Genomic DNA, 25,972 nt, shown 5'->3' with positions numbered 1-25,972 from the left:
AAAAGCTTTACAGACAAAGCAAAGAAAATTCAGCACCACCAAGCCAGCATTTACAGTAAATGCTAAAAGAACTTCTCCAGAGGAAAAAGAAAAAGCTACAACTAAAAACAAGAAACTTATGAATGGGAGAGCTCACCAGTAAAGATAAACCCGGGGCTTTCCAAGTGGTGCTAGTAGTAAAGAATCCACCTGCCAATGCAGGAGACACAAGAGACATGGGTTCAACCCCTGGGCCGGGAAGATGCCCTGGAGTAGGAAATGGCACTCCACTCGAGTATTCTTGCCTGGAAAATTCCATGGGCAAAGGAGCCTGGCAGGCTACAGTTCATGGGGTCACAAAGAGTTGGACATGACTGATCAACCGAGTACATACACAGAGATAAACATAAAGTAAAAGCAGGAAATAATCCACACACAAATATGATATCAATATGAAAAATTGTGAGAAGAGAGTCCAAATGCAGGATATTGGAAATGCATTTGAAATTAAAAGACCAACAACTTAAAACTATCTCACTGAAAGTGAGAGAATGGAAAGAGGTATTCCATGCAATCGAATCTACTGTGATGCTTTCCACATCTCATGTCAAGTGGGAATATTTTGGGAGAGGAATTTTTAAATGTCTTCAAAATATAAAATGACTTAAAAAAAATCTATTGACTAACATAATGCTCAACTGTCAGAAAATTGTAACAAAGGGACATTTGTTCTTTTACACTATTAAGTCTCCCTACCCTAAATATCAAAGTAGCAAGATGTTCTAAGAATAGCAATCGAAGGATATATAGCATATCCTAATAGCCTGAAAAATAATTGCTGAACAGACGTTGACCACGAAAGACGTTAAAATTTGTCTCTGATGGTTAAATGTTTCTGTGTATGTAAAGATCAGTTCAGTTCAGTTCAGTCGCTCAGTCATGTCCGACTCTTTGCGACCCCATGAATCACAGCACGCCAGGCCTCCCTGTCCATCACCAACTCCCGGAGTTTACTCAGACTCACATCCATCGAGTCAGTGATGCCATCTAGCCATCTCATCCTCTGTCGTCCCCTTTTCCTTCTGCCCCCAACCCCTCCCAGCATCAGAGTCTTTCCCAATGAGTCGGCTCTTCACATGAGGTGGCCAAAGTACTGGAGTTTCAGTTTCAGCATCATTCCTTCCAAAGAACACCCAGGGCTGATCTCCTTCAGAATGGACTGGTTGGATCTCCTTGCAGTCCAAGGGACTCTCAAGAGTCTTCTCCAACACCACAGTTCAAAAGCATCAATTCTTTAGCGCTCAGCCTTCTTCACAGTCCAACTCTCACATCCATACATGATCACAGGAAAAACCATAGCCTTGACTAGATAGACCTTAGTTGGCAAAGTAATGTCTCTGCTTTTGAATATGCTAAGTTTACCTAAAATCATTGGTTTGAGTAAACTCTGGATAAAGCAATATGATATTGATTTTGTGCTAAATCAAAATAAGATTTCTTTCTACAAAATTGCAATTGATGACATTTGTTTATTTAGGGTATAATAGGAAATAGCCAAGATGTCCTAAAACATTGTTGGGGGTGGTGGTGGGGTGTAAGATAATAGAAGGAAGTCATAACCTACTGCAATACCAATTTTATCTACAACATCATATTTCTCATGAGGGTAGCATACTTTGGTTTTGTGTTTGAAAACTCCACAGTAGTTTGTCATGTGTAGGAAACAAAGGTGATGTCACATTGACCAGTTCTTAGAGGCTTTGGTGAGAAGCAGTGAGAAACTGGTGTTGATGGAGCTCTGCCTTCCATGCATCACCTGTCATCAGCGGCACAGATTTTTGAGACTGTCCTCCAGAATCAAAGGTAGGGTCTGTGGCTTCAAAGCAAGAGTAAGTTTGGCCCTTAACTGTCAAACCATGAAACGAAGCAGGTAGCCTCATAGGTGTCCTGGTATGTGCACTGATTTTTGTGCTTTGTCCATCTCCGCTATCCTCAATTTTTTTAGCTAGCCAAGACACACTGAAGCTGGTGAGTTAACTGGGTTCGGTATTAAAATTTGAACTGAAATTCAAAGGGAAAGTATAAAATTTGAACTGAAATTTAAAAGGAAAGAAAGTTTGGCTGGAAAGCCTCAAGTAATTTGGATGTACCTCCCCCTTACCCACTGCTAGCATGCTAAAGGTTTTGGGCATCTTCTCCTCAACTGGGCAATCCTAGGCCAACCTCCTTGGCTGCAAAAATGCACAGAGGTGAGAAGCTGGCCTGGCCTGGGCAGAACTGAACTGATTTCTTAGCAATCTGACATCTGTACTGTGAGATCCGGACAGGGGAAAGGCAGCAAATCTCTTAGAACAACAGTTCTGGGGAACTAGCTCCTGCTGCTAAGTCGCTTCAGTCGTGTGCGACTCTGTGCGACCCCATAGACGGAAACCCATGAGGCTCCCCCATCCCTGGGATTCTCCAGGCAAGAACACTGGAGTGGGTTGCCATTTCCGACTAGGATTTAATCAAAATGGGACTTAAAAAGGCTGAACACTATGCAAATGCTACAGTTAATTATGTAATAGTACAAATGCTGGTTTGAATCTTGGCTCCACTGTATACTGACAGCGTGACTCTAGGCAAGCTACTTAACCTCTCTGTGCTTCAGGTTCCTCATCTATAAAATGGGAATAATAATTGGATCGCCTTATTAAGTTATCATGAAATAAAATATGAGAATACATAAAATTCTCAGAATAGTGGCTGGCATTTAGTATGCACTCAGTAAAAATTAGTTACTAATATTAGTGACATATTTCTTTATTAAAATAGTTGATGGATTTGAAAAATTATTTGCGGTGTTACAATAAAGAGACACTCTGTCATTTTCATTTTCCCTCTCAGTTGATAGAAGTTGGGGCAGGGGTTGAAGAATTGTTGCTGCTTTTGTTTTTTAGTCGCTAAGTTGTGTCCAACTCTTCTGCAACCCCATAGGGGCCCACCAGGCTCCTATGTCCATGGGATTTCCCAGTCAAGAATACTGGAGTGTATTGCCATTTCCTTCTCAATGGGATCTTCCCAACCCAAGGATTGAACCCGTGTCTCTTACTGGGCAGACATATTCTTTACCACTGAACCACCTAGGAAGCCCAGGTTGATGAATAGTATTTATTTTTCTCCTTCCATCTACTTAATAATAATAAGTAGCTGGTTTGAACAATGAAAATCTCATAATAATATGAAATAAATTTTAAAAGGCTTCTGTGTATTTCTTATACCTCCTGTTGATTTTCAGCATACTTACTGTGAAAGGTATAGATTTTTTTTTTAATTAGCTCTAAGCAGTTAAATAATGTTTGCTGTAAAATCTCATTAAGGCAAGTGTAAATAATTATGAATACTTTTTCATAACCATACTTATGAAACTGCTTTCTCAAAGCAGTTTCTTCTATACTTTAATATGGTCTTTCAACATTAATCTTTTTACTTAGCAGCAGCAGATATGTGCTTTCTCCAAGGGAAATTTAGATTAACAATTTTTCATTTTCTCTCATCTATTATTTTATTTTGGTTCCAGATATTCTGTTACTAGTTTGTAGTTTATATTCAGGTTTTTATTGCTTTAATAAGGGCTTTCCTGGTAGCTCAGGTGGTAAAGAATCTGCCTACAATGCAGGAGACATTGGTGCAATCCCTGGGTTGGGAAGATCCCATGGAGAAGGAAATGGCAACCCCCCCAAGTATTCTTGCCTGGGAAATCCCATGAACAGAGCAGCCTGGAGGGCTACAATCCACAAGGTCTCAAAAGAGTCAGACACGACTCGGATTAAACACACACTTCTTTAATAAGTTGATAATAAAGACCAGCTAACTCAAGGAATCAAGTAATTTCCTTATAATAATATTTAATCATTTGTTGATTTAAAGTAAAATTAATCCTTCCTGAGTAGGTTCCAAAGATAATATGAATAGATTAGGGATCTAAATGTTTTTAAAAATATATAAAGCTGTACAAATATCATAGAGGCAGAGGGTGACTGCCTCTTCAACTTTAATACAAGAAAAGGCTTTCAAAATAAAGACTCAAAATGCAGAGGCAATAAAGGATTATTCATTTGAATACATGAAAGTTTTTAAATTTTTTTCACGGCATAAAAACCCCATGATAAAGTAAAAGATAAATGACAATCTGGGAGAAAATATTTGCAATATATTCCACAAACAAGAGATCAATATTGCTAATGTATAAAGAACTGAGAGACAAGGGAAAAAACCCATGAACAGATAATTCACAAAAACAAGACATATAAATGGCCCTCAGATGTGAGAAAATGTTCAAGTTTACTCATAATTAAAGAAATGCAAGTTAAAACAAGACTGAGGTACCATTTCTTGCTTATCAGATTGGCAAAAATTAAAAAGCAAGACTACACATTCTGTTGCAGAGACTATGGGAAAATGGGTACAAAACTATAAGGCACCTGCCTTTGACCCAGTCATCCCACTTCTGGAATTCTAGTCTGATGGTATACCTCCAACACAACAAAAATGTAAAAAGCACAAGGTTATTCACTGAAGCACTATTTATAACAGCAAAATATTGGAAATAATCTAAGTACTTCTGGTAGGCAGAATACTGCCTCTACCCAAAATAAGTTCATGTCCTAATGCTCAGAATCCATGGGGAGATGTAATTAATTAAGGAACTTGAGATGGGGAGATTATCCTGAATTATCCAGGTTGGCCCAATGTAATCGCAAGTGTCATTGGTGAAAGACAGAGGCAAGAGAGTCAGAGTTAGAGAGAAAGATGCTACACTTCTGGCTCAAAGAGGGAGGAAGGTGACATTAGCCAAGGAATTTGGGCAGCCTCTAGAAACTACAAAAAGCAAGGAAAGGGATTCTCCCCTAAACCTTCCAGAAGGAATGCAGCTCTGCTAACAGCTTGATTTTCTTCCAATGAGACCCATTTCAAACTTCTGGCTTCCAGAACTGTAAGATTATTTTGTGTCTTGAAAATCTGTCATACTAATAGGAAACTAATACAGTGTCCAAACATAATATGAATAAATTATAATATATCCACACAAGGGAGCATTATGCAACTGTTAGAAATGAGAAACAGCTCTATGAACTGACTGGAATGATTCCCATGATAAACTGTTAAATGAAAAAAGCAAGGTACTAAAGGGTATCAATAGTATGCTACCCTTCACGTAAAAAAGAAGGGGAATTAGGAAAATACACGTCTGTCAGTCTATTGTGCAAAAGATGCAGGAAGGGTAAACTGAAGACCAGGAGATCAGACACCTACAGAGACAGCATGGGAAAGGATGTATAAAGAGGAGATTAGGAATAGGTTAGCAAGGATGAGGACGGAGGGATGCTCCTTTGAGTGTATCATTTTGTATAGCTTTAATTATTAGAACATTGTTTTGTTTCATATACTCCCCTACCCTGTAACTAAACTCAACTTGGATATGGAGAGAATACAAAGTATACTGCTACCGCTACTGCTACTGCTAAGTCGCTTCAGTCGTGTCCGACTCTGTGCGACCCCATGGACTGCAGCCCACCAAAGTATAACTGTACTGCAAATGACATAATCACCCTGATGGAGCCTAGGAAGAACTAATCTAATTTACAGAAAAACAGTAGCTTGACTTGACAGTGTAAAAGGGAAAAGAACATGCAAATAATGTTCTCTGGTTAGTGAACCTGTTTCTCATCAGGATATGTATTGGCAATCCTGTAACTATTTCATGTTTCCACTAGGATTGAAGTGAATATACTATAGAAAATGAGAGCCAGGTTTTTCACTGTTTGAGAAAAAAACTTAAATATAAAGAAAAAGGAAAGGCCAGACTGAAACATCATAATGCACTGGAATTAGATGTATCAGTATGAACTCATGGTTTAGAATATGAAATACTTCTATGTATAAGTCTGTGTCTATCCATGGGTTAATATATAAATACATGTCTTTGCTGAAAGGATCTGGGAATAATGACCACAGCAGTAAGTACACTTAGAGCCCAGATCTTGGTTTCTAAACACCATTTTCTAAAAACCAGGACTCTTTGAATGAGTGATTAGTTCCAGGCCTGGGACAGGAGCGATATATATGAACTAACTTATGATCACAGAAAATGAGCAAAAATGAAGGGATATGCCAAAGGGACATAGGAATCAACTGGAAGGAATTCCCAATAGTCAAAATAACTTCAGCCATAAAATAAATAATCATGGTACTAAATTATAACCCATAGAATAATATGTCCATACAACCATATTGGTATAAATAACTGAATAAATAAATACATGGAGATGGGATAGCTTTTCCAGTGAGCAAATAGAAATGGAATGAAGGAAATAAAAAGTTACCATTAGGCAAACACTACAGTAATCAGTTTTTCATGTAAGATCCCACCAATGGATGCTAAAAGCAGTAGGCAAAAGTTTGAGGAAAAGCAAGACAGTAACAGACTCTCAACATATCTCTTCAAAGATATTTATCAATAAGAAAAAAATAGTAACTTTCCTTTAACCAAGTGACCAAAGTTTAACATTACTAGTAACAAGACCTACCAACAGTATTCTCTGATACGATGCAATGAGAAAGACATAACAGCATTCTGTGGTTTAAGAATAAGGTGTAAAAAGTGCACAAACTCAGTCTAGTCATGAGAAAAAGTTGGAAAAACCCAAAGTGAGAGAAATTATATGAAATAACCAGTACTTATACAAAAAGTACTTATCATGGAAGCAAAGGAAAGAATGAGAAACTGTCACAGACCAAAGGAGTCTAAGAAGAAACAACAGTTAAATGCAATATGAGATCTTGGATCCCTGAAACACAAAAGGAATATTAGGAGAAAACCTGGTCAATTTCAGAAAGATCAGTAATTTAGTCAACAGTACTGTACTGATGTTAATTTGCTGGTTTTGGTCACTGTACTATGATTTTACAAATTGTTGGTATTGAAGAAAGCTGAACAAAGGGTATACGTAAACTCTCTCCTATTGATGGTTTACCAACTTTTCTGCAAATATAATATTATCTCAAGCTAAAACATTTCTTAAAATCTGGATTCACTCTTACTCTGCATTTTAGTAACTTTATTCAAGAATAATGATATTTTAGCTTTCCCTCTTATATTAAGTATTAAGGATGTTTATAGGGTTATTTTTTCTCTCTAAAATCCTTCTCCCCCTGTTGCCCCATATTTTCAGTTGTCTTAAGGAGGAAAATGGTATAGAAACAAGACACATATGAGAAGTCTAAAGATTTTAACAGCAAGCCTACCTTACATTATTTCTGAGATAAATGGGGTAAGTCTGGGTGTGTATACATTGTATGTATAATGAAGATTTTAGAGGAAAGCAAAAATAATTATTAAAGCCATAGGATCATTTTTTAATTAATAGTTTTGGGCCCAAAACTCTGCATATACTGGACATTCAGTAAATGAGTTATTAAGTAAGAATATACTTAATGAATTGAGTTAATAAATTAGATAAATAAGAGTTAATAAATACTCCCTACTTGCTCAAGCAATGAAGAACTAAAAATAAAATTCACTCTGATTAGATTTATGAAACTAGAATTCTAGATGAGGGAGGAAACTAAAAGGAAAATCTTCATGATCCTCTATAACTGGATTCATTGGTCTCATTTAAGATTGTGAACAAACCTAAAACCAGTGTTCCCCTTCGAGAATTTGAGTGTAGGAAGGGTCTTGGACCCACCTGTCAGCATGGAAGAGCTAGGCAGCAAAGGATCAACTTGGTGGTTTGACCCTTCTTTGTTATTTGTCTTTGTAGAAGGTAATGTCTATGGTACCAATGACTTTCATTAATTATTTTTCTTTCATTTCTCAACATAGACAATATACAGGAATTCTTAGTGTTTTTATTAACTCCTCTAAGGGATTTCAGACAAATTAATATCTTGTCCCACACTTGAAGACTTGCTGAACATTTTTAGAAGTTTCTTTAAAAGTTAGGAAATTCCTTAGGTATATTCTTTGCATTTATACCCAGTCCTTCATAGTATAGTTAACTTATTTCCCTTCATTCCACCTTTAGTAAAAAAGACACTAGCATCTTACCACACTGTCTTGAAGTTCAGGAACTTGAAGATCACTAACAGGTCAAGATGTTCATTTCAGAGGGCCTGGACCCAGGTGAACAGCATCTTCATCTGAGCCAGTAACAGCCTTAACTATGAGATTCCTAATCTTTACTGCGCAGTATCTAACTTCATGTTTATAAAGAATAAACCTTATACTCAAATAACTGGATATTCACATTCAAAAGAATGAAAATGGACTCTTACTTTATACCATATACAAAAAATGAACTCAAAATGGAACACAAACATAAATATAAAAGCTGAAACTATAAAACTCTTAGAAGAAAACACAGGTGCAGATCTTAATGATCTTGGATTTGGCAATACTTTCTCAGACTATGATACCAAAATCATAAGCAATAAGAGAAAAAATAAATTGGACTTCACTGAAATTTAAAATTTGTATGTATCAAAGAACACTGTCAAGAATAGAAAGAACCCACAGAATGGGAGAAAATACTTGCAAATCTTATATCTGATAAGGATTGAGTATCCAACTAAATAAGAAACTCATACAACTCAACAAGAAAAAGACAAACAATCCAATTTGGACATGAGCAAAGAACTAAAAGAGATATTTCCCCAGACATGATAAACAAATGGCCAATAAGCACATGAATAATATTTAATGGTATTATTACTTGTGGAAATTCAAAAGTACAATAAGATACCTCTGTAAACCCATGCAGAATGGCTAGAATTTTTTTTTAAAGGAAAATAATATGTATTGGTGAGGATGTGGAGAAATGGTAATCATGATATATTGTTATAGGAATGTGAAATAGTAAAGCCACTGTGTGGTTCTGGGATAAATTAAACATAAAATTGATACATGATTGAGCAGTTCTACTCCTGATATATATACTCAGAGGAATTGAAAAGCAGGTATCCAAACAAAAATGTGTACAAGTATTTCTATAAGCAGCACTATTCACAATAGCCAAAGGGGAAACAATATTACTGTCTTTAAACCAGTGAATGGATAAACAAAATGTTGTATATTTATACAATGGAATGAATAGGAGTGAAGTACTGATTCATTACACAACACAGATGAACCTTGAAAAGATTACACTAATTGAAATAAGCCTGACACAAAAGACCACATATTATATAATTCCATACATGAAATGCCCAGAACAGGCAAATCCATCAGGACAGAGTGCTCTAATCTGCTATTAGTGGTTGCCAGAGTGCTCTAATCTGCTATTAGTGGTTGCCAGGGTCTGAAAGGGTGGGAGAATGAGGAGTGAATGCTTAATGGGTATGGGGCTTCCTTTTGGGGTGAGGGAAATGTAATGGAAACAAGTAGTAGTGATAGTTGTACAACACTGTGAATGTACTAAACATCACTGAACTGCACACTTTAAAATGGTGAATTTATATTGTGTGTGTTTTACTGCAATTAAAAAAAAAAAGAATCTCAGAAGAGGGAGGTTAAGAGCAGGTAACCAGGATGGGGACATGCCAGAAATGAGTTTCAGAGGAATAAGTTGAAGACAGTTGTGAATGAAGACAGTAGAATCAAGCTGCTGTATCCTTCCTTATAGCGCCCACTGTGGGTGAACTTGTGTTAATCACACTTCTCTTATTCCAAGGTACTTCTTGGTTAAGTCCCCTGACACTTCTATGTCTTGAGCCAGTTTCCACTTGGTTATCCTTTTGCTGTAGATGGAGTTGGCTGCTTTCCTGTCCTCTTCAGTACCTGCTCTACATTTTGGGTTCCTTGTCACCACAGGACTCTCTACAAAGGAAACACTGTACTTCCTAGCTTTCCTTAGAACATCAAGCCCTTCTTATTCTAAGATGTTGGTATAGCTTTCACCTCCAAAAAAAAAAAAAAAAAAAAGCAGATGGAGGACATAAGAATTATAGATATTGGAGTTATAAGGATTTAAGCAATTTCAGTTTTTCGTAAGCTATTTGCTCTTATTTGCTGTTTTAATTTTTATATATTTGAAGAAGCATTTGTTGAGTCTACACTGTATTTCACATTGTAAAAATAACTCTAGCATATACCATTGTATAGACAAATTACAACCATGGCTTAAAACAATACAGATTATTATCTTTTCTTGTGAACATTGGCAGTCCAACACAGGTCTGAATGGGCTAAAATCATAATGTCTGCAGGGCTGTGTTCCTTTCTGGAGAGTGTAGAGGAGAATCTGTCGCTAGCATTTCTCAGCTTCTAGAGGCAACCTGCATTCCTTGTCTGGGGTGCCTTCCTCCATCTTCAAAGCCAGAAACATCACATCTCTCTGACTCTTTGGTCTTTAACTCTCTACTTCTAAGAATTTGTGTGTTTAGATTGGGTCCATATTGATAATCCAGGATAATTTTCTCACCTCAAAGTCTATTCCCTGAGTCACATCTGCAATAGTCCATTTGCCATATAAAGTAATATATTCATAAGTTTCAGGGATTAGGGTGTAGACATCTTTACAGGGTCTTTATTCTGCCTGCCACATTCATACCACAAAGATCTGGTTATTTGCAGCATACCTCACCATCTTCCCACCAAATAAGATGAGAAGTTCCTTGAATATAGAGCCTGTACCTTTTACATGTCTGAATCCTGCTTAGCATGTAATACATAATTTCATATATATTAAATAACTATATTTTTGCTTTGTATCTATACCTCATTTTCTTCACACCAAATGCTATACAGACTTACAGGTCAAAGGCTGGCTCTTGTGTAATTTTTTTGTCATTAGTTTGTTGCCTGCTCTTAGTGAACAATTAATAAACTGCCCTCTAATCTTTACATGGACCGTGACTGCTTTGCCTACAAAAACACTACAGAACAGCAAGGACCCATGGAATCTTTTCCCTCCTTTTTTTCTGCTTTGTCCTTGTAGTTTGTATCCTATTTTAAAAATACCAAAATGCTTTTCTGGCCATTTAGATCATATATCATGGGCTTCCCTGGCAGCTCAGATGGTAAAGAGCCTGCCTGCAATGTGGGAGGCCCAGGTTCGATCCCTGCATTGGGAAGATCCCCTGGAAAAGGAAATGGCAACCCACTCCAGTATTCTTGCCTGGAGAATCCATAGATGGAGGAGCCTGGTGGGCTATGGTCCACGGGGTCACAAAGAGTTGGACATGACTAAGCAACTAACACTAGGTCATATATAATTGATTTAGGTGTGCCATCTATTGGCATTTTTAAGAACATATTCATTTTTACCCGAGATACTTGGCTGAGTACAGCCATCCATTCACTATCTGCAGTAACAGAGGCTAGAAAAGGAGTGAGAAACTGACTTTTGCTGATGATCTGAAAACATTAAATTGAGTAATGTGAATTCTCCTCAGCTCAACTGCAACCAATTTGTAAACAAAAAAGAAATCTTTTTGATCTGAAGCCTCTTATAAATTTTTATTAACCAGACTCCAGTGATTGATTTAACTTAATGATTAACTTACTTAAACTGAAAACATATTTGGCTTTATCGCCAATGTATGCTATATTGTCACTGCCAATCACCAATTACAGTTATGTAGCAAAAGGAAAGAGCAAAGGTTCTCAACCCAGTTTGTGGATTATAGTCCCTTGAAGAGCTTAATACAATTACATGCCTGGCCATGAAGAAATCTGATTGGTCTGGGGTGGGACTTGTACATTCAAAAGACCCCCTGAATCGAATCTGAATCTGAATACAGCCAGAGTTGGGAACCTCGACAGTGGTATAAGATGTAGCTGAATCTCTAATTCTGGTCCTTTCTTCTGAAAGAAAAACACCAATAATGTGGAATTATCAAGTTATGATTTATCTTTTTTTTTAACCAAAAAAGTAGAACTTAAAAAAAAACCCACTGGGAAAACAATTCTAGTTATTAGGCTTCTTTTAAATAAATGTGTTGCTTTATTTCTTCTATTTATCCTTTTTAATTGAAGTGCCATTAAATAGGAAAAGAGCCAAGAGACATGCCATCACAGACTAGAGATATTAGTAGGCCAAGTGTTTTAATTGGGGTTTCTTAAACCTCCTCTTTGAAGAATTTTCATGTCATCTCCCACCCTAGGGACCCATTTCTTCCATTTTTCAGAGCCATGCTTAGTTTTATGGACTCTGGGACATTCCAGTCTAGCTTTAGCTGTCTGGGTTCATTCAGCATGTAGGGAAGAACCCATAGGTAGCTTCAGGGGTATTGTGATAATATAATTATTCAATTTAGTCATAGACTCATCCATGTTCATTTTATTATGCTTCATAATTTACAAATATATTCTCATATATATAAAATATGCCATTATGTTTCTTTAAAAAGAAATAGCTCAAAGTCTTAAAATGATGCTAAATGTGTAATTCCTTTAAATGTGAAGCATTTAAGGACCAAGACGATCTTCCCAAACTGCCAGAGATGAGTATGCCTCTCCCTTGGCTGCCCCAGTTAGGATGAAAACTCGGGCAGCTTTAGTGTTGGAAGGCTGCTTCAACTGTGTTGATCTATACTATTTTTTGTTATTCTCCATAAAATTAAAAGTAAAATAGTAAAGTATATCCTGGTCAACAAGGAAAAACTATCATCCTAACCAACACATGTGTTGGAAGAAATCAGTCTGCCATTGACCTGAGCATTCTTGCTGAGTAGGTCAAGGATAGAGGCCCTGCTCTTCGACCAAGCCATTTGTCAGGGTTGTGTTTGCAGTGAGCAACTCTGAGGGATGAAGCAACATCTCTTCCCAGTCAGAGAGCAGCCTTGCTCACCATTCATGATAAAAGTGATAGATTCTACAAGCTCACTGTTCTTCACCTATGTCACAAACCCACGCATCCACCTCAACATCCAACCAGGCCCACCTTCATGGGGCTTACATGGAGCACAGAGAAAACTAGCAGCAACACTATGCTCATGCTGCTTGCTGTGCTGGGACCAAGGCTTCTGCCAGCATCTGTGAAACAATAGCAGGCTAACTTGTTAACTTGCAAGTAGAGTAAAATTCCAGACCTGAATTTCATGGAGGCTGCCAGTTTGGGGACAAAGATAAGGTGATGATAGATATGGTGTTCTGGAAGACACCAACTTCCTTCTTGGAGAAGGAAATGGCAATCCACTCCAGTACTATTGCCTGGAAAATCCCATGGACAGAGGAGCCTGGTAGGCTACAGTCCATGGGGTCGCAAAGAGTCGGACATGACTGAGCGACTTCACTTTCACTTTCACTTTCTGGAAGACACAGGAGAAGGGCCCTTGTTGGTTGGGTTAGAGGGTATCAGAAAGCTCCCTGAGATCTGGAAGCAAATGCTTTTGCACAAGTGGTGGTGGGAGTAGGAGGGTAGAATAAAGATCTCTCATTGTCTTGTGTGTTAAGTGAGCCTGAGAAGCAAAATGTAGGGTCCAAACAAGACTCCCAGATGGTGCTTTGGTTGTGGCACATTCTTCTCTGGAGTAGGAGAAAGAAAGGATGTTATCATGACATCAGTGGGGCAGCAAGCCCCCCTCCCCAGCCAAAAGGCATGCAATGTAGCTGCGGCTGTTGGGTCAGGGGTTCCATAAAGCTGAAATAGTGGTGTCAGCCTTTAGGATATAGAACTCTGCATAGACTAAATACATCAGATATTTGTTTGTGGAGTCCAGTGGTGGGAAGCCCTTTGAAATTGAGAGTAAAGTCAAACCCTTGCTGACTGGCTCTGAGCTGCTCTTTCCCTTCTCCTCTCCTCCAACTTGAGCTGCTTCAGGGAAGATGGCTGAGTGTGCCAGGGAACTTCAGGGAGGGGAGAGGGGGGACTGAATGTTTATGGCTCTGCTGGATATGGGCACCATGTCTACTTGGTCCCATGCAGGGAGGGTGTGCTAAGTGCCAAGGTGGTCCAAAGTGCTAAGGATGCAGGGTGGAGCAGTGGCACCAGTGTTGGCTAAAAGAACGATGCCCCTGAGCTCTCTAGGGGTCAGGAGAGCACAGGGGAGGAAACAGTACCAATTCCAGAATGAGAAACCAAAGGGAAAAAATACATTTGTATTTCCTAATAGCCTAATTTCCTGAAACTATCATGATAACCCCTGAAGTACCTATGTTAAAATCTTTGGTCTTTGTTCCCATAGAGCAAAGTACAGCTGATAGGGTTTGAGCAGTTTGCAGTGAGAAAAGGAAATTAAAATACACTGGACTGATTCAACATAACTGCAGTTGTGTCCCCTGAATATAAATGTACAATGTACTTTGTTTTACTTGCTTTTATTGTAAATGTTCATAGTGACGAGAGGACATTCTCCCATTGAGGAATTCTCTGATCCCTCCCAAGAGGTCCAATAGAAGCAATATATTCAATAGAGACAAAAATAGAAAATCCCAGCCATCTCCAGAAGCCACTGCCCAATACAAGCAGTGCCACATACTGGACACAGGCACCAAAATGCATCCTATGTTAGTTTTCTGGGCTGCCATGGCAAAGTACCACAAACTGGGTGGCTTCAGCAACAGAAATAAACTGTCTCAGCTTTGGAGGCTAGAAGTCCAAAGTTAGGGTGTTAGCAGGGTTGGTACCTTGTAAGGGCTGTGAAAGAAGCCTCTGTTTCAGGACGCTCTTCCTAGTCACATGACATTCTCCCTGTATGCATGTCTTTGTGTCCAAATTTTATAGCTGTCATACTGGATTAGAGCCACCACCCTAATGACTTCATTTTAACTAGATTACCTCTGTAGAGACTCTTATCTCCAAATAAGATTACATTCTGAGGTAATAGGGGTTTGGATTTTAACATAAGAATTTGGGAGTGGGATGAGATCCAAACCCATAACATACCCCTTTCAAAAAGGGAGGCACTTTAGCTCCCTTTGTTGCAAATTTGTATATAGCCTGAGTTCCCCCCTGCTTCCTTGGAGCAGTTTTCTCAGAGCTGTAAGATGCTGTCTCCCGGACTTAGAGTCCTAAACACTCCCACCAAATAAAACAATTCTCTAGTTGACTCATTGGAAAAGACTCTGATGCTGGGAGGGATTGGGGGCAGGAGGAGAAGGGGACAACAGAGGATGAGATGGCTGGATGGCATCACTGACTCGATGGACATGAGTCTGAGTGAATTCCGGGAATTGGTGATGGACAGGGAGGCCTGGCGTGCTGTGATTCATGGGGTCACAAAGAGTCAGACACGACTGAGCGACTGAACTGAACTACTTTCAAAAAAAAACCAGGGAGGCAGTTAACTGGCCTATTACTGAGCTCCTGTTAAAAACCTAAACCCCTAGAGAATTTGTAACTCTCAGGTCTGACATCCCCATTTTTGAGTGGATCAACTAGGACATGAAAATACAAGGAAAGTACCCATTTGCTGATCAAATGAAAATAATAAATTTGAGGATGTGGCTAGCCTGGCCCTAGTGTCATCTCGGTTTTGCATAAAGTAGTAGAAACTACTACTTTGGGGAAAACTTTATCCCCTACTCTGACACCTGGAGCAAAGCTACTGGCTCAACAGGCCCTTCGGATTCACAGTTTGTCCTAAATGTCCGGGCCTGGTTCACCTTTGGTTCGGCTAAGCTGAAAACTAATGGTGCCAACAGTACTCCTGCCAGTTTGACCTCAGTGCCAACTATAGTGGGCAGAAGTCAAGGCTGTTCTCAATGCTCTGGTCAGTCACACTGAGAGGCAATCTACCATGGGCCTGGATAGGCCAAGAATGCAAGGCCCAGACTACTGTTTGTTCAGGCCATCTCTTGAGGTTTTCCTTGAGGAAGGAGTTATGAAGTTCTCCCCACCTCAACTCCACCAGCTCCCCACTCACTAGAAAAGCAGTAGATTCCCCAAGCCCAGTGTTCCTCAAGGGTGGCACAACCCACTGAGTGCACAGCACCCATGTGAACCCATCATTGTCACCTCCATCAGACTTGAGAAGCATGAGGAATTGACATGAACCTCATGCTTATCCTCTTACTGTGCTGTGAGTAAAAAAAAGGCCTCTGTTACACATAGGTGTCTCCTGTGTTCTGCCAGCATCCATGGAATAGTAATAGGCTAACCCCTTAGCTTACCTTCACAAACCCTGACTTCTGTAAAAGGCCCTATAATTTCCAGAGGTCTTGGACAAGGACTCTCTGAGTATGTAACATACTCTGTTGGTTCATAAACCTAATGTTTGGTCACCTCTCAGTCACTTTACTCTGTTAAATAGTTCAGTTGCCCATTCTTTGCAACAGTTCCATTCTCCCCAGAGAAATCTTTATCTCATAGAAAACACTCTTATCATAATAATAATGGCAACAGCAATGGCTAGATTATCACCTCCAGTTTACAGGTTAGGAGACTGAAGCACAAGCCACACAGTGAGTCAGGAGGTAGAAGTGGGATTCAAACCCAGGCGGCCTTGCTTTAGTCCTCACTTTTAACCAGTCACTATATGTCTCACAATAGGACCATCTGCTCCTAGGGCTATAATGAACCGCAGAGGCCTAGAGATCTTTGTTAGAAATCTTAGGAAAATAACTTCAGTCAAACTTTTAATACTTGATTTTGACATATAACATTTTTTTTCAAACTTTAAATGTTTTATTTTGTATTGGGGTTTAGCTGATTAACAATGTTGTAGTAGTTCCAGGTGAACAGCAAAGGGACTCAGCTGTACATATACATGTATCTGATGTACATTTTAAAATACTTTTTAATAACGTATATTAGGCAACTAGACAATCTTCTACTTTGCTTTGATCTTTTTATCTAGCCATTGTATCGGAAAAGGCAATGGCAACCCACTCCAGTACTCTTGCCTGGAAAATCCCTTGGGCAGAGGAGACTGGCAGGCTGCAGTCCAAGGGGTTGCTAACAGTCAGACACAACTGAGCAACTTCACTTTCACTTTTCACTTTCATGCATTGGAGAACGAAATGGCAACCCACTCCAGTGTTCTTGCCTGGAGAATCCCAAGGACGGGGGAGCCTGGTGGGCTGCCGTCTATGGGGTCGCACAGAGTCGGACATGACTGAAGTGACTTAGCAGCAGCCATTGTATAAATCCAGTGTCAAGTGTTCATACTCTATTAGAATTTATTGTTGCTATAAAAAATTATCAAATAGTGGCTTGAAAAGTGAAAGTATCTCAGTCATGTCTGATTCTTTGCAGCCCCGTGGACTGTAGCCTGCCAGGCTCCTCTGTCCATGGAATTCTCCAGGCCAGAATACTGGAGTGGGCAGACATTCCCCTCTCTAGGGGATCTTCCCAACTCGGGAACAACACAAATTTATTGCCTTCTAGTTCTGGAGGTCAGAAGTTCAGAATGGACTGGAGGGATGGCATTCCCTCTGGAGGTTCTAGGAGAGAATCTATATCCTTAACTTTTCCAGTTTCTAGAGGCTGCCTGAACTTTTTACTCCATCTTCAAACTCAGCAGCATAGCATCTGCAAATTTCTCTCTCTGACTCTGATCCTCCTGCCTCCCTCTTCCCCTTAAAAGGACCTTTATGATTACATTGGACCCATCTAGAAAAACCAGGATAATCCAGGATCTGCCCCTACAAACTCATTAGCTTACTCACACTGTAAAGTCCGTTTCGCCATAACATACTGACAGGGGATTAGGATGCAGACATCATTTGGTGGGGAGGAGGTGCATTATTCTGTTTGCCATACACTCTGTAAGCAGTTATCTGTTCCTTCTTTATGGAAATTTTTACATTAGGTATCTAGATTAAAGATTTAAAGAAGTCCCTTCACCAGATAATTAGTAGTCCATTTCATCTTGTCTTTGAGGGTAGAGCACCAAGAGCATTTTACCTTTGGGGAGGTTAAGGAGAACATAGCACCGAAACACACGTGACAGAAACTTTAAGCACTGTAACAACGTAAACTTTTTTTTAATGTACCTGAAGTCGGGAATTCATAAGCATGAACTCCTGTTGGCTTTTCAGGTTCTCATTCATAGACTTTGAAAATATAAACCCCATCTTGACCTAAAATGTAAAACAGCAAAGTTTAAAGCAGTGTATTCTACATGCATCCTCACATGCTCTATTTTTCAGGCTATCATGAGCTTAAGACAAAATTTAAAAAAAAAGAAAATTTTCTGACCTGGAACACATTATGGATTCTAGTCGTGGCTCCTAACTAGCTGTCTGATCTTGGACAGACTTAACCAACAGTCTTTTCTTGCTTTTAGTTTTCATAAAGCAGGAAAAGATACCTGCTTAGAGTGCACAGCAGTGCCTTAGAGTGACAGAATAATGCCCCTGGCCATCGTTTACTTACACAGGCACAGCTAACAACCAGGTGATTTCCAAAATCCTTTCCTGTTCTATAGGTTCATATTTCCTGATTTTTCTTCCCACTGTATATCTGGAAGAACTAAACACACAAAAACAAACAAACTCTCTCCTTTTTAATGAGGGGCAGGGTGAATACCATCTACTCTCTTACATTCTGTATAGTTGGATGACAGAACTTTTGCTTCTGGTGAGGGGTGACTTAGAAAATGCATTGCACACCTAGAACACTGATTTCTCTGTGCTCTTTGCATTTATGCTTTAAGTGTATCAAGGTTACTATATCAATACTCTTCCTACAGTCCTTTTCCCTCTCTTACCCACTTTCTATTTCCATTCACCCATTGCTAACATCCATTGGCCATTGTCCTCTAGCCTCATTTTTTTCTTATTAAGTTACTATTAAAGTTCTCAAAATGAGGAAAACCGAAGGATACTTAAATGTCTTGGGAAACACAAATTTTAAATGAATACTTGGTATCGTCTATCCTATTTATCTTACTTAAGAAGTTCTTAAGTGGGCTGGCAATTCTAAATGGTCCAGAACTCAGTATTTTGTTCTTAAGTCAACCGGGTAGTTACAGAAGACCTCAGTTAGTTGTTGATTCTGCCTTCAGAACACTACAAAGCTCAGGAAGGTTATGACTCCTCTACCCTCCTCAACAATGTTGCTGATTCTCTTTGGTAAGCCATTGAGCACTTTGTGAACCTCAGCTCAGAGTGGTCATTCTTAATGCTTTCTACCCAGGATTCACAATATTCTGTGGGAACCCTGGGCAAAGCTCCTATTTTCCATATCCTCAGCAAAAAAAAAAAAAAAAAAACCCACAAAACCATGGGTTTTAGCTTAACTGGTAAGAAGATGAAGAAAGAGGGAGGGCATTTCAGGCCAGACATAATGGGTTATCCCTGCTAATGGGGCTCCAAGTGAGTGGATATTACATGCCAGACATCAGTAGCTTCCCTGTATTTTGGCCAGAGACACACCATGGATTTATAGGAGGCTCCAAGCCACAATCAGCTTCAATGTTAGGCATAATAAGCTGAGCCAGAAGAGGAGAGGCACAATCCTGAACAGGCCTGGGAAGTCATGAGATTTCCCTACCCACCCTATCCCTCAGCTGCTGTTCTACTCCATCCTTTGACCAGAGGCACAGCCACCCAGTAAGGTGGAGAGATCTAGCAGAAGTCCTCTCCTTTCTCCACTTTCACAGCCCCATGTCCATTGTCTCCAACAGCAGAGCAGAACTTGCCTGAAGGCAGAAGCAATATATTACCCATTTTGGCAGTCCCCAGGGTGTCTCTTTCCCACAAATGTTGTAGAAAGCATGATACAAGAGAAAGTGTAGCTCAAACAGTTGCCATTTCTTATTTTTCTTTTGCACGTAGGAGTAGATAATTGAATTTTTACATATGCAGCAAACATTTATCAAGAAAATAGCTGTCCTCTATTCCTATTTACACACACACACATACGCACACACACCCACACCCACACACACCCTGTATGTCAGAGTTGGGTCCCATAGAGTGCTTCTATTTATAAGGGGGTGGACTCTCCTCTGAAGTGGAGTTACAGTCCTCATCTAGGGAAGAGAAACTATCTGGAAAGTTAAGACTTAGGCTTACCTCTTTCTTGGCCTTGCCTTCTTCAGTCTGGATTGTAGTTTGGATATATCAGGGGATATTCCCACAGGTTACAGGTAGAAGCTAAGCAGGAAGAATAGCTTCCCTGTAGTTCCCAAAGGAGACCACACCTGAAAACGAGTACACCACACCTTGTGAACTGTGCACTGGAGTTCAGTATTCTCAACCTTCCCCTCTTTTCCAGTCCTAACAAAGCCATTTTCCAAAGTCTGGCAGGTTCCTTAAGGTGTCCACAATACTCTCCACTTTCATTCTCCAACTCACAAAATATATACAGTATGTCCCCTACATACAAACAGACTCCATTCCAAGAGGACGTTTGTAAGTCCAATTTGTTTGTAAGTCCAACAGAGTTAGCCTAGGTATCCAACTAACATGATCAGGTATATAGTACTGTACTATACTAGGTAGACATGGACTGATGTGATGATCTCATGGACACAGCCTTCTCTAACTCAATGAAACTACGAGCCAGGCTGTGTAGAGCCACCCAAGATGGACGGGTCATGGTGGAGAGTTCTGACAAAGGTGGTCCACTGGAAAAGGGAATGGCAAACCACTTCAGTATTCTTGCCTTGAGAACCCCACGAATAGCATGAAAAGCCAAAAAGATAGGACTGAAAGATGAACTCCCCAGGTCAGTAGGTACCCAATATGTTACGGGAGATCAGCAGAGAAATGACTCCAGAAAGAATGAAGAGACGGAGCCACAGCAAAAATAACAGCCAGCTGTGGATGTGACTGGTGATGGAAGTAAGTCCGATGGTATAAAGAGCAATATTGCATAGGACCCTGGGACGTTAGGTCCATGAATCAAGGCAAATTGGAAGGGGTCAAACAGGAGATGGCAAGAGTGAACATCAACATTTTAGGAATCAGTGAACTAAAATGGACTGGAATGGGTGAATTTAACTCAGATGACCATTATATCTACTACTGTGGGCAAGAATCCCTTAGAAGAAATGGAGTAGCTATCATAGTAAACAAGAGAGTCTGAAATGCAGTAGTACTTGGATGCAATCTCAAAAACAACAGAATAATCTCTGTTCATTTCCAAGGCAAACCATTCAGTATCACAGTAATCCAAGTCATACTGAAGAAGCTGAAGTTGAACGGTTCTATGAAGATCTACAAGACCTTCTAGAATTAACGTGCAAAACTGATGTCCTTTTCATTATAGGGGACTGGAATGTGAAAGTAGGAAGTCAAGAGATACCTGGAGTAACAGGCAAATTTGGCCTTGGAGTATGGAATGAAGCAGGGCAAAGGCTAATAGAGTTTTGCCAGCAAAGTGCACTGGTCATAGCAAACACCCTCTTCCAACAACACAAGAGAAGACTCTACACATGGACATCACCAGATGGTCAATACCGAAATCAGACTGATTATATTCTTTGCAGCCAAAGATGGAGAAATTCTATACAGTCAGCAGAAACAAGATTGGGAACTGACTATGGCTCAGATCATGAACTCCTTATTGCCAAATTCAGACTTAAATTGAAGAAAGTAGGGAAAACCACTATGACCATTCAGGTATGACTGAAATCAAAACCCTTAAGATTATACAGTGGAAGTGAAAAATAGATTCAAGGGATTAGATCTGATCGAGTGCCTAAAGAACTGTGGATGGAGGTTTGTGACATTGTACAGGAGGCAGTGATGAAGACCATCCCCAAGAAAAAGAAATGCAAAAAGGCAAAATGGTTGTCTGAGGAGGTCTTAGAAATAGCTGAGGAAAGACGAGAAGCAAAAGGCAAAGGAGGAAAGGAAAGATATACCCATTTGAATGCAGAGTTCCAAAGAATAGCAAGGAGAGATAAGAAAGCCTTCCTCAGTGATCAATGCGAAGAAATAAAGGAAAATAATAGAATGGGAAAGACTAGAACTCTCTTCAAGAAAATTAGAGATACCAAGGGAATATTTCATGCAAAGATGGGCACAATAAGGGACAGAAATGGTATAGACCTAACAGAAGCAGAAGGTGTTAAGAAGGGGTGGCAACAATACCACCAATATTATAGTTCTTCTGAACTATACAAAAATGATGTTCATGACCCAGATAACCATGATAGTGTGATCACTCATCTAGAGCCAGACATCATGGAATGTGAAGTCAAGTGGGCCTTAGAAAGCATCACTACGAACAAAGCTAGTAGAGGTGATGGAATTCCAGTTGAGCCATTTCAAATCCTAAAAGATGATGCTGTTAAAGTGCTGCACTCAATATGCCAGCAAATTTGAAAAACTCAGCAGTGGCCACAGGACTGGAAAAGGTCAGTTTTCATTCCAATCCCCAAAGAAAGGCAATGCCAAAGAATGCTCAAACTACCGCACAATTGCACTCATCTCACATGCTAGCAAAGTAATGCTCAAAACTCCAAGCCATGCTTCAACAGTACATGAAGCATGAACTTCCAGATGTTCAAGACAGATTTAGAAAAGGCAGAGGAACCAGAGATCAAATTGCCAATATCCACTGGATCATCAAAAAGGCAAGAGAGTTCCAGAAAAACATCTATTTCTTCCTTATTGACTATGCCAAAGCCTTTGACTCTGTGGATCACAACAAACTGGAAAATTCTTCAAGAGATGGGAATACCAGAGTACCTGACCTGCCTCCTGAGAAATCTGTATGCAGGTTAAGAATCAACAGTTCGAATCGGACATGAAACAACAGACTGGTTCCAAATCGGGAAAGGAGTACTTCAAGGCTGTATATTGTCACCCTGCTTATTTAACTTATATGCAGAGTACATCATGAGAAACGCTGGGCTGGAAGAAACACAAGCTGGAGTCAAGATTGCCAGGAGAAATATCAATAACCTCAGATATGCAGATGACACCACCCTTATGGCAGAAAGTGAAGAGGAACTAAAAAGCCTCTTAGTGAAAGAGGAGAGTGAAAAAGTTGGCTTAAAGCTCAACATTCAGAAAACGAAGATTATGGCATCTGGTCCCATCACTTCATGGGAAATAGATGGGGAAACAGTGGAAACAATGTCAGACTTTATTTTTGGGGGCTCCAAAATCACTGCAGATGGTGATTGCAGCCATGAAATTAAAAGACACTTACTCCTTGGAAGGAAAGTTATGACCAACATAGATAGCATATTCAAAAGCAGAGACGTTACTTTGCCAACAAAGGTCCGTCCAGTCAAAGCTATGGTTTTTCTAGTAGTCATGTATGGATGCGAGAGTTGGACTGTGAAGAAGGCTGAGCGCCGAAGAATTGATGCTTTTGAACTGTGGTGTTGGAGAAGACTCTTGAGAGTCCCTTGGACTGCAAGGAGATCCAACCAGTCCATCCTAAAGGAAACCAGTCCTGAATATTCATTGGAAAGACTGATGCTGAAGCTGAAACTGCAATACTTTCGCTATCTAATGAGAAGTGACTCACTTGAAAAGACCCTGATGCTGGGAAAGATTGAAGGCGGGAGGAGAAGGGGACAATAGAGGATGAGATGGTTGGATGACATCATCATGTCAATGGACATGAGTTTGAGTAAGCTCTGGGAGTTGGCGATGGACAGGAAGCCTGGCGTGCTGCAGTCCATGGGGTCACAAAGAGTTGGGCACGACAGAGCGACTGAACTGAACTGATTCCAGGTTTAAATAAAATACATGAAAAACAAACCAAAAATAAACCTTTTTTAATCTTATAGTACAGTACCTTGAAAAGGATAGTAGTATAGTACAGCCGCTGACATACAGAGGCTGGTAACAGTACCAGCTAGCTATATTACTCCTTCTTTAATGCTTGCTTCCGGACATCTGGGGTTTGAAAAAAGATACTATACTCCTGTACACTATGAAGTACTGTACAGTAAAGTACACAAAAGCACAACTACTTGTAGAGGATGTACGCATGTGACAATGTATGCCAGATACATGAACTAACTTACATGATTGAAGATGCAAGCATACCATTCACATCTTTGAAAGTTGCCAACTTGAAGGTTCATATGTAGGGGACTTATTATATCAGAGGGCTTCCCTTGTGGCTCAGCTGTGGTAAAGAATCTGCTTGCAATGTGGGAGACCTGGGTTTGATCCCTGTGTTGGGAAGATCCCCTGGAGAAGGGAAAGGCTACCCACTCCAGTATTCTGGCCTGGAGAATTCCATAGACTGTATAGTTCATGAAGTCGCAAAGAGTCGGACACTACTGAGTGACTTTGACTCACTCACTCATTGTATCAGAAAATAATTAAGAGTGACCTTGCAATAGGAATAATTTTGAATTCATTCAATTGTATAAGGCAAGTCTTTAAAAAATGCCAACACTTTGTCATTGGTGACAAATACCTTGCTACTTACAACTGACACCACTGTGTTTCAGAAGGCTAAGAATCCTGATTTGGGTCCCTTCTGCCTTCATTTTTCCCTTTTTTACTCCTGAGATCTTATAAAGGGCTCTTTGTGCCAGCCTTGCCTCAGCTGTGCTACACGTTGCAACAGGTAGGGGTATTTCTGAGGAGGAAGTGTTGGGGCTGTCCTCCTCAGGTCACATCTAAGAACTGGTATTTGATTTTACTTAAAAAAAAAAAAAGAAAAAAAGAATAATTCCATGACCTGTAACTTCTGTTATCCAAGTTTCTGCAGTGACTCATTTCCTGATCGAATGACACATCAACTACCTATGTATATGACTGGTTGCATGATTACAATCATTTCAATACGTCTTTGGGTTTCATTCAAATTAGGCCACTTCCCCAGCAAATTCTACCTCTGAGTTCCATTCAAACTAGCCCATTTCCCCTGAAAATTCCAGCCCGGAACCTACAGCTTCCGGGAGATGTTTCCCTAATTTAAAACTCCACCCGCTCACCTTGAAGCGGTAGTTGGGAATTCCTGCAAGGTTATGCTGATTTCCGCTGACAACGCTTTGCCTACTTCCCCCTATTTAATTACGATATGGGAGCGGCCTGGAGTCTTTGAGGGGAGAACCGGCTCCTCCGAAACAAGGTTGGCGATACTGGTTAGCACTAGAAGCCGGAGAGCCAAGGACGCTAACAAGGAAAGGGTACCCAAAGCGGCCCAGCAAGCCCGAAGACCCGGAGCTCGGCGCCGGCAGACGCTGCCGCGAGGACCCGCCCTTCCCCCAACAGCCTGCGGCCGGCCTGGCCCACCCAGCTGGCGCTCACTCACTGGACAGTGGAGGTGCGGGAGACACTGATCACAGCGAAGGCCTCCAGGCCTGAAGCTCCCCGAGACGGTGACAAGGACCGGGCCTCGCCCCGCAGAACCTCCGGACTGGCTGGCCACGGCGGCCAAACAGCGTAGCTCTTGCTTCCTTAAAGGGCCCGCGCCCCTGACCAAAGCAGCCTGGTGTTTTCTTTCCTACAGGCCATGGGAGGGGCAGGTCAAAGAGGCAAATTCAAAATCCAGCGACTCAAATTTTGAGGGAAGTGGGCAGAGGAAGCAGAATGGAAATCTCACTTAAAGGGCTCACTGAGGTTTGTCAGTTACCCATGAGGAATCTGAGCAGTCATGCTCCCTTGTAGAGCTAAAAGCTCCATACAGCTTAATGAGCCATCTCACAGTGCTCCACATATGATGTCAACCACCGTTTGTAGAGTCTGTTTCTAGAAGAAAATGTATCTTTCGAGAAGTTGTCACTTGAACATATAATCCATAGTTATAAACATTTGTAAGGGCTTTTCTCCTTATAGAATAGATTTATGTTGAGGATGGACTCTCCCCCCACTCCTGTTTGAATCTCAACACTGACATAGTTTATTTAATTCGTTAGAGCCTCAGCCTCCTCTGGCTGTTAAACTGCCCACCATCAAAGTAGGGGAAAGGTTAGGACATGAAAAGAAACCGAGAAGGCTTGACCAGAGTTACCAAACCAAAAAAAAAAAAATTTAACAGCCATCCCTCTCAACTTATGCTCTGAGAGATATTCATTTCTTCTCACCCCCACCATTGATTTCTGTCTTGAGTAAGCCACCCTCTTTCCCAGCTTTATTGAGAGAATACTTGAGGAGCTGTTGGCATTCTGTTCTTTGTTATTAAATAATTTGGAAAAA

General features: G+C 40.3%; 1 protein-coding gene across 2 annotated transcripts in view; it reads right to left on the bottom strand.

Moving 5' to 3' along the window:
- The window catches only part of LOC113897061 (insulin-like peptide INSL6), an 82,324-nt gene extending 57,074 nt beyond the window's left edge, over positions 1–25,250 (bottom strand). Inside the window, exons 1-3 of one of the 2 annotated variants that reach the window (XM_027549341.1) lie at positions 25,089–25,250; positions 19,925–20,052; positions 17,900–17,986 (exon numbers count right to left, since the gene is read on the bottom strand). In XM_027549341.1, coding sequence (XP_027405142.1) covers positions 17,900–17,980 — 81 coding nt within the window. In that variant the 5' untranslated portion in view covers positions 17,981–17,986; positions 19,925–20,052; positions 25,089–25,250. Of the gene's footprint in view, positions 1–17,899; positions 17,987–19,924; positions 20,053–25,088 lie in introns of those variants that run through there. The other variant, XM_027549340.1, reaches the window with a different exon arrangement.
- Positions 25,251–25,972: the final 722 nt, after the last annotated feature.

The sequence above is a fragment of the Bos indicus x Bos taurus genome, chromosome 8, assembly GCF_003369695.1.
Source record: "Bos indicus x Bos taurus breed Angus x Brahman F1 hybrid chromosome 8, Bos_hybrid_MaternalHap_v2.0, whole genome shotgun sequence".
Taxonomy (NCBI): domain Eukaryota; kingdom Metazoa; phylum Chordata; class Mammalia; order Artiodactyla; family Bovidae; genus Bos; species Bos indicus x Bos taurus.
The sequence above is the reverse complement of the archived record's forward strand: the minus strand, read 5'-3'. Positions and strand labels throughout refer to the sequence as shown.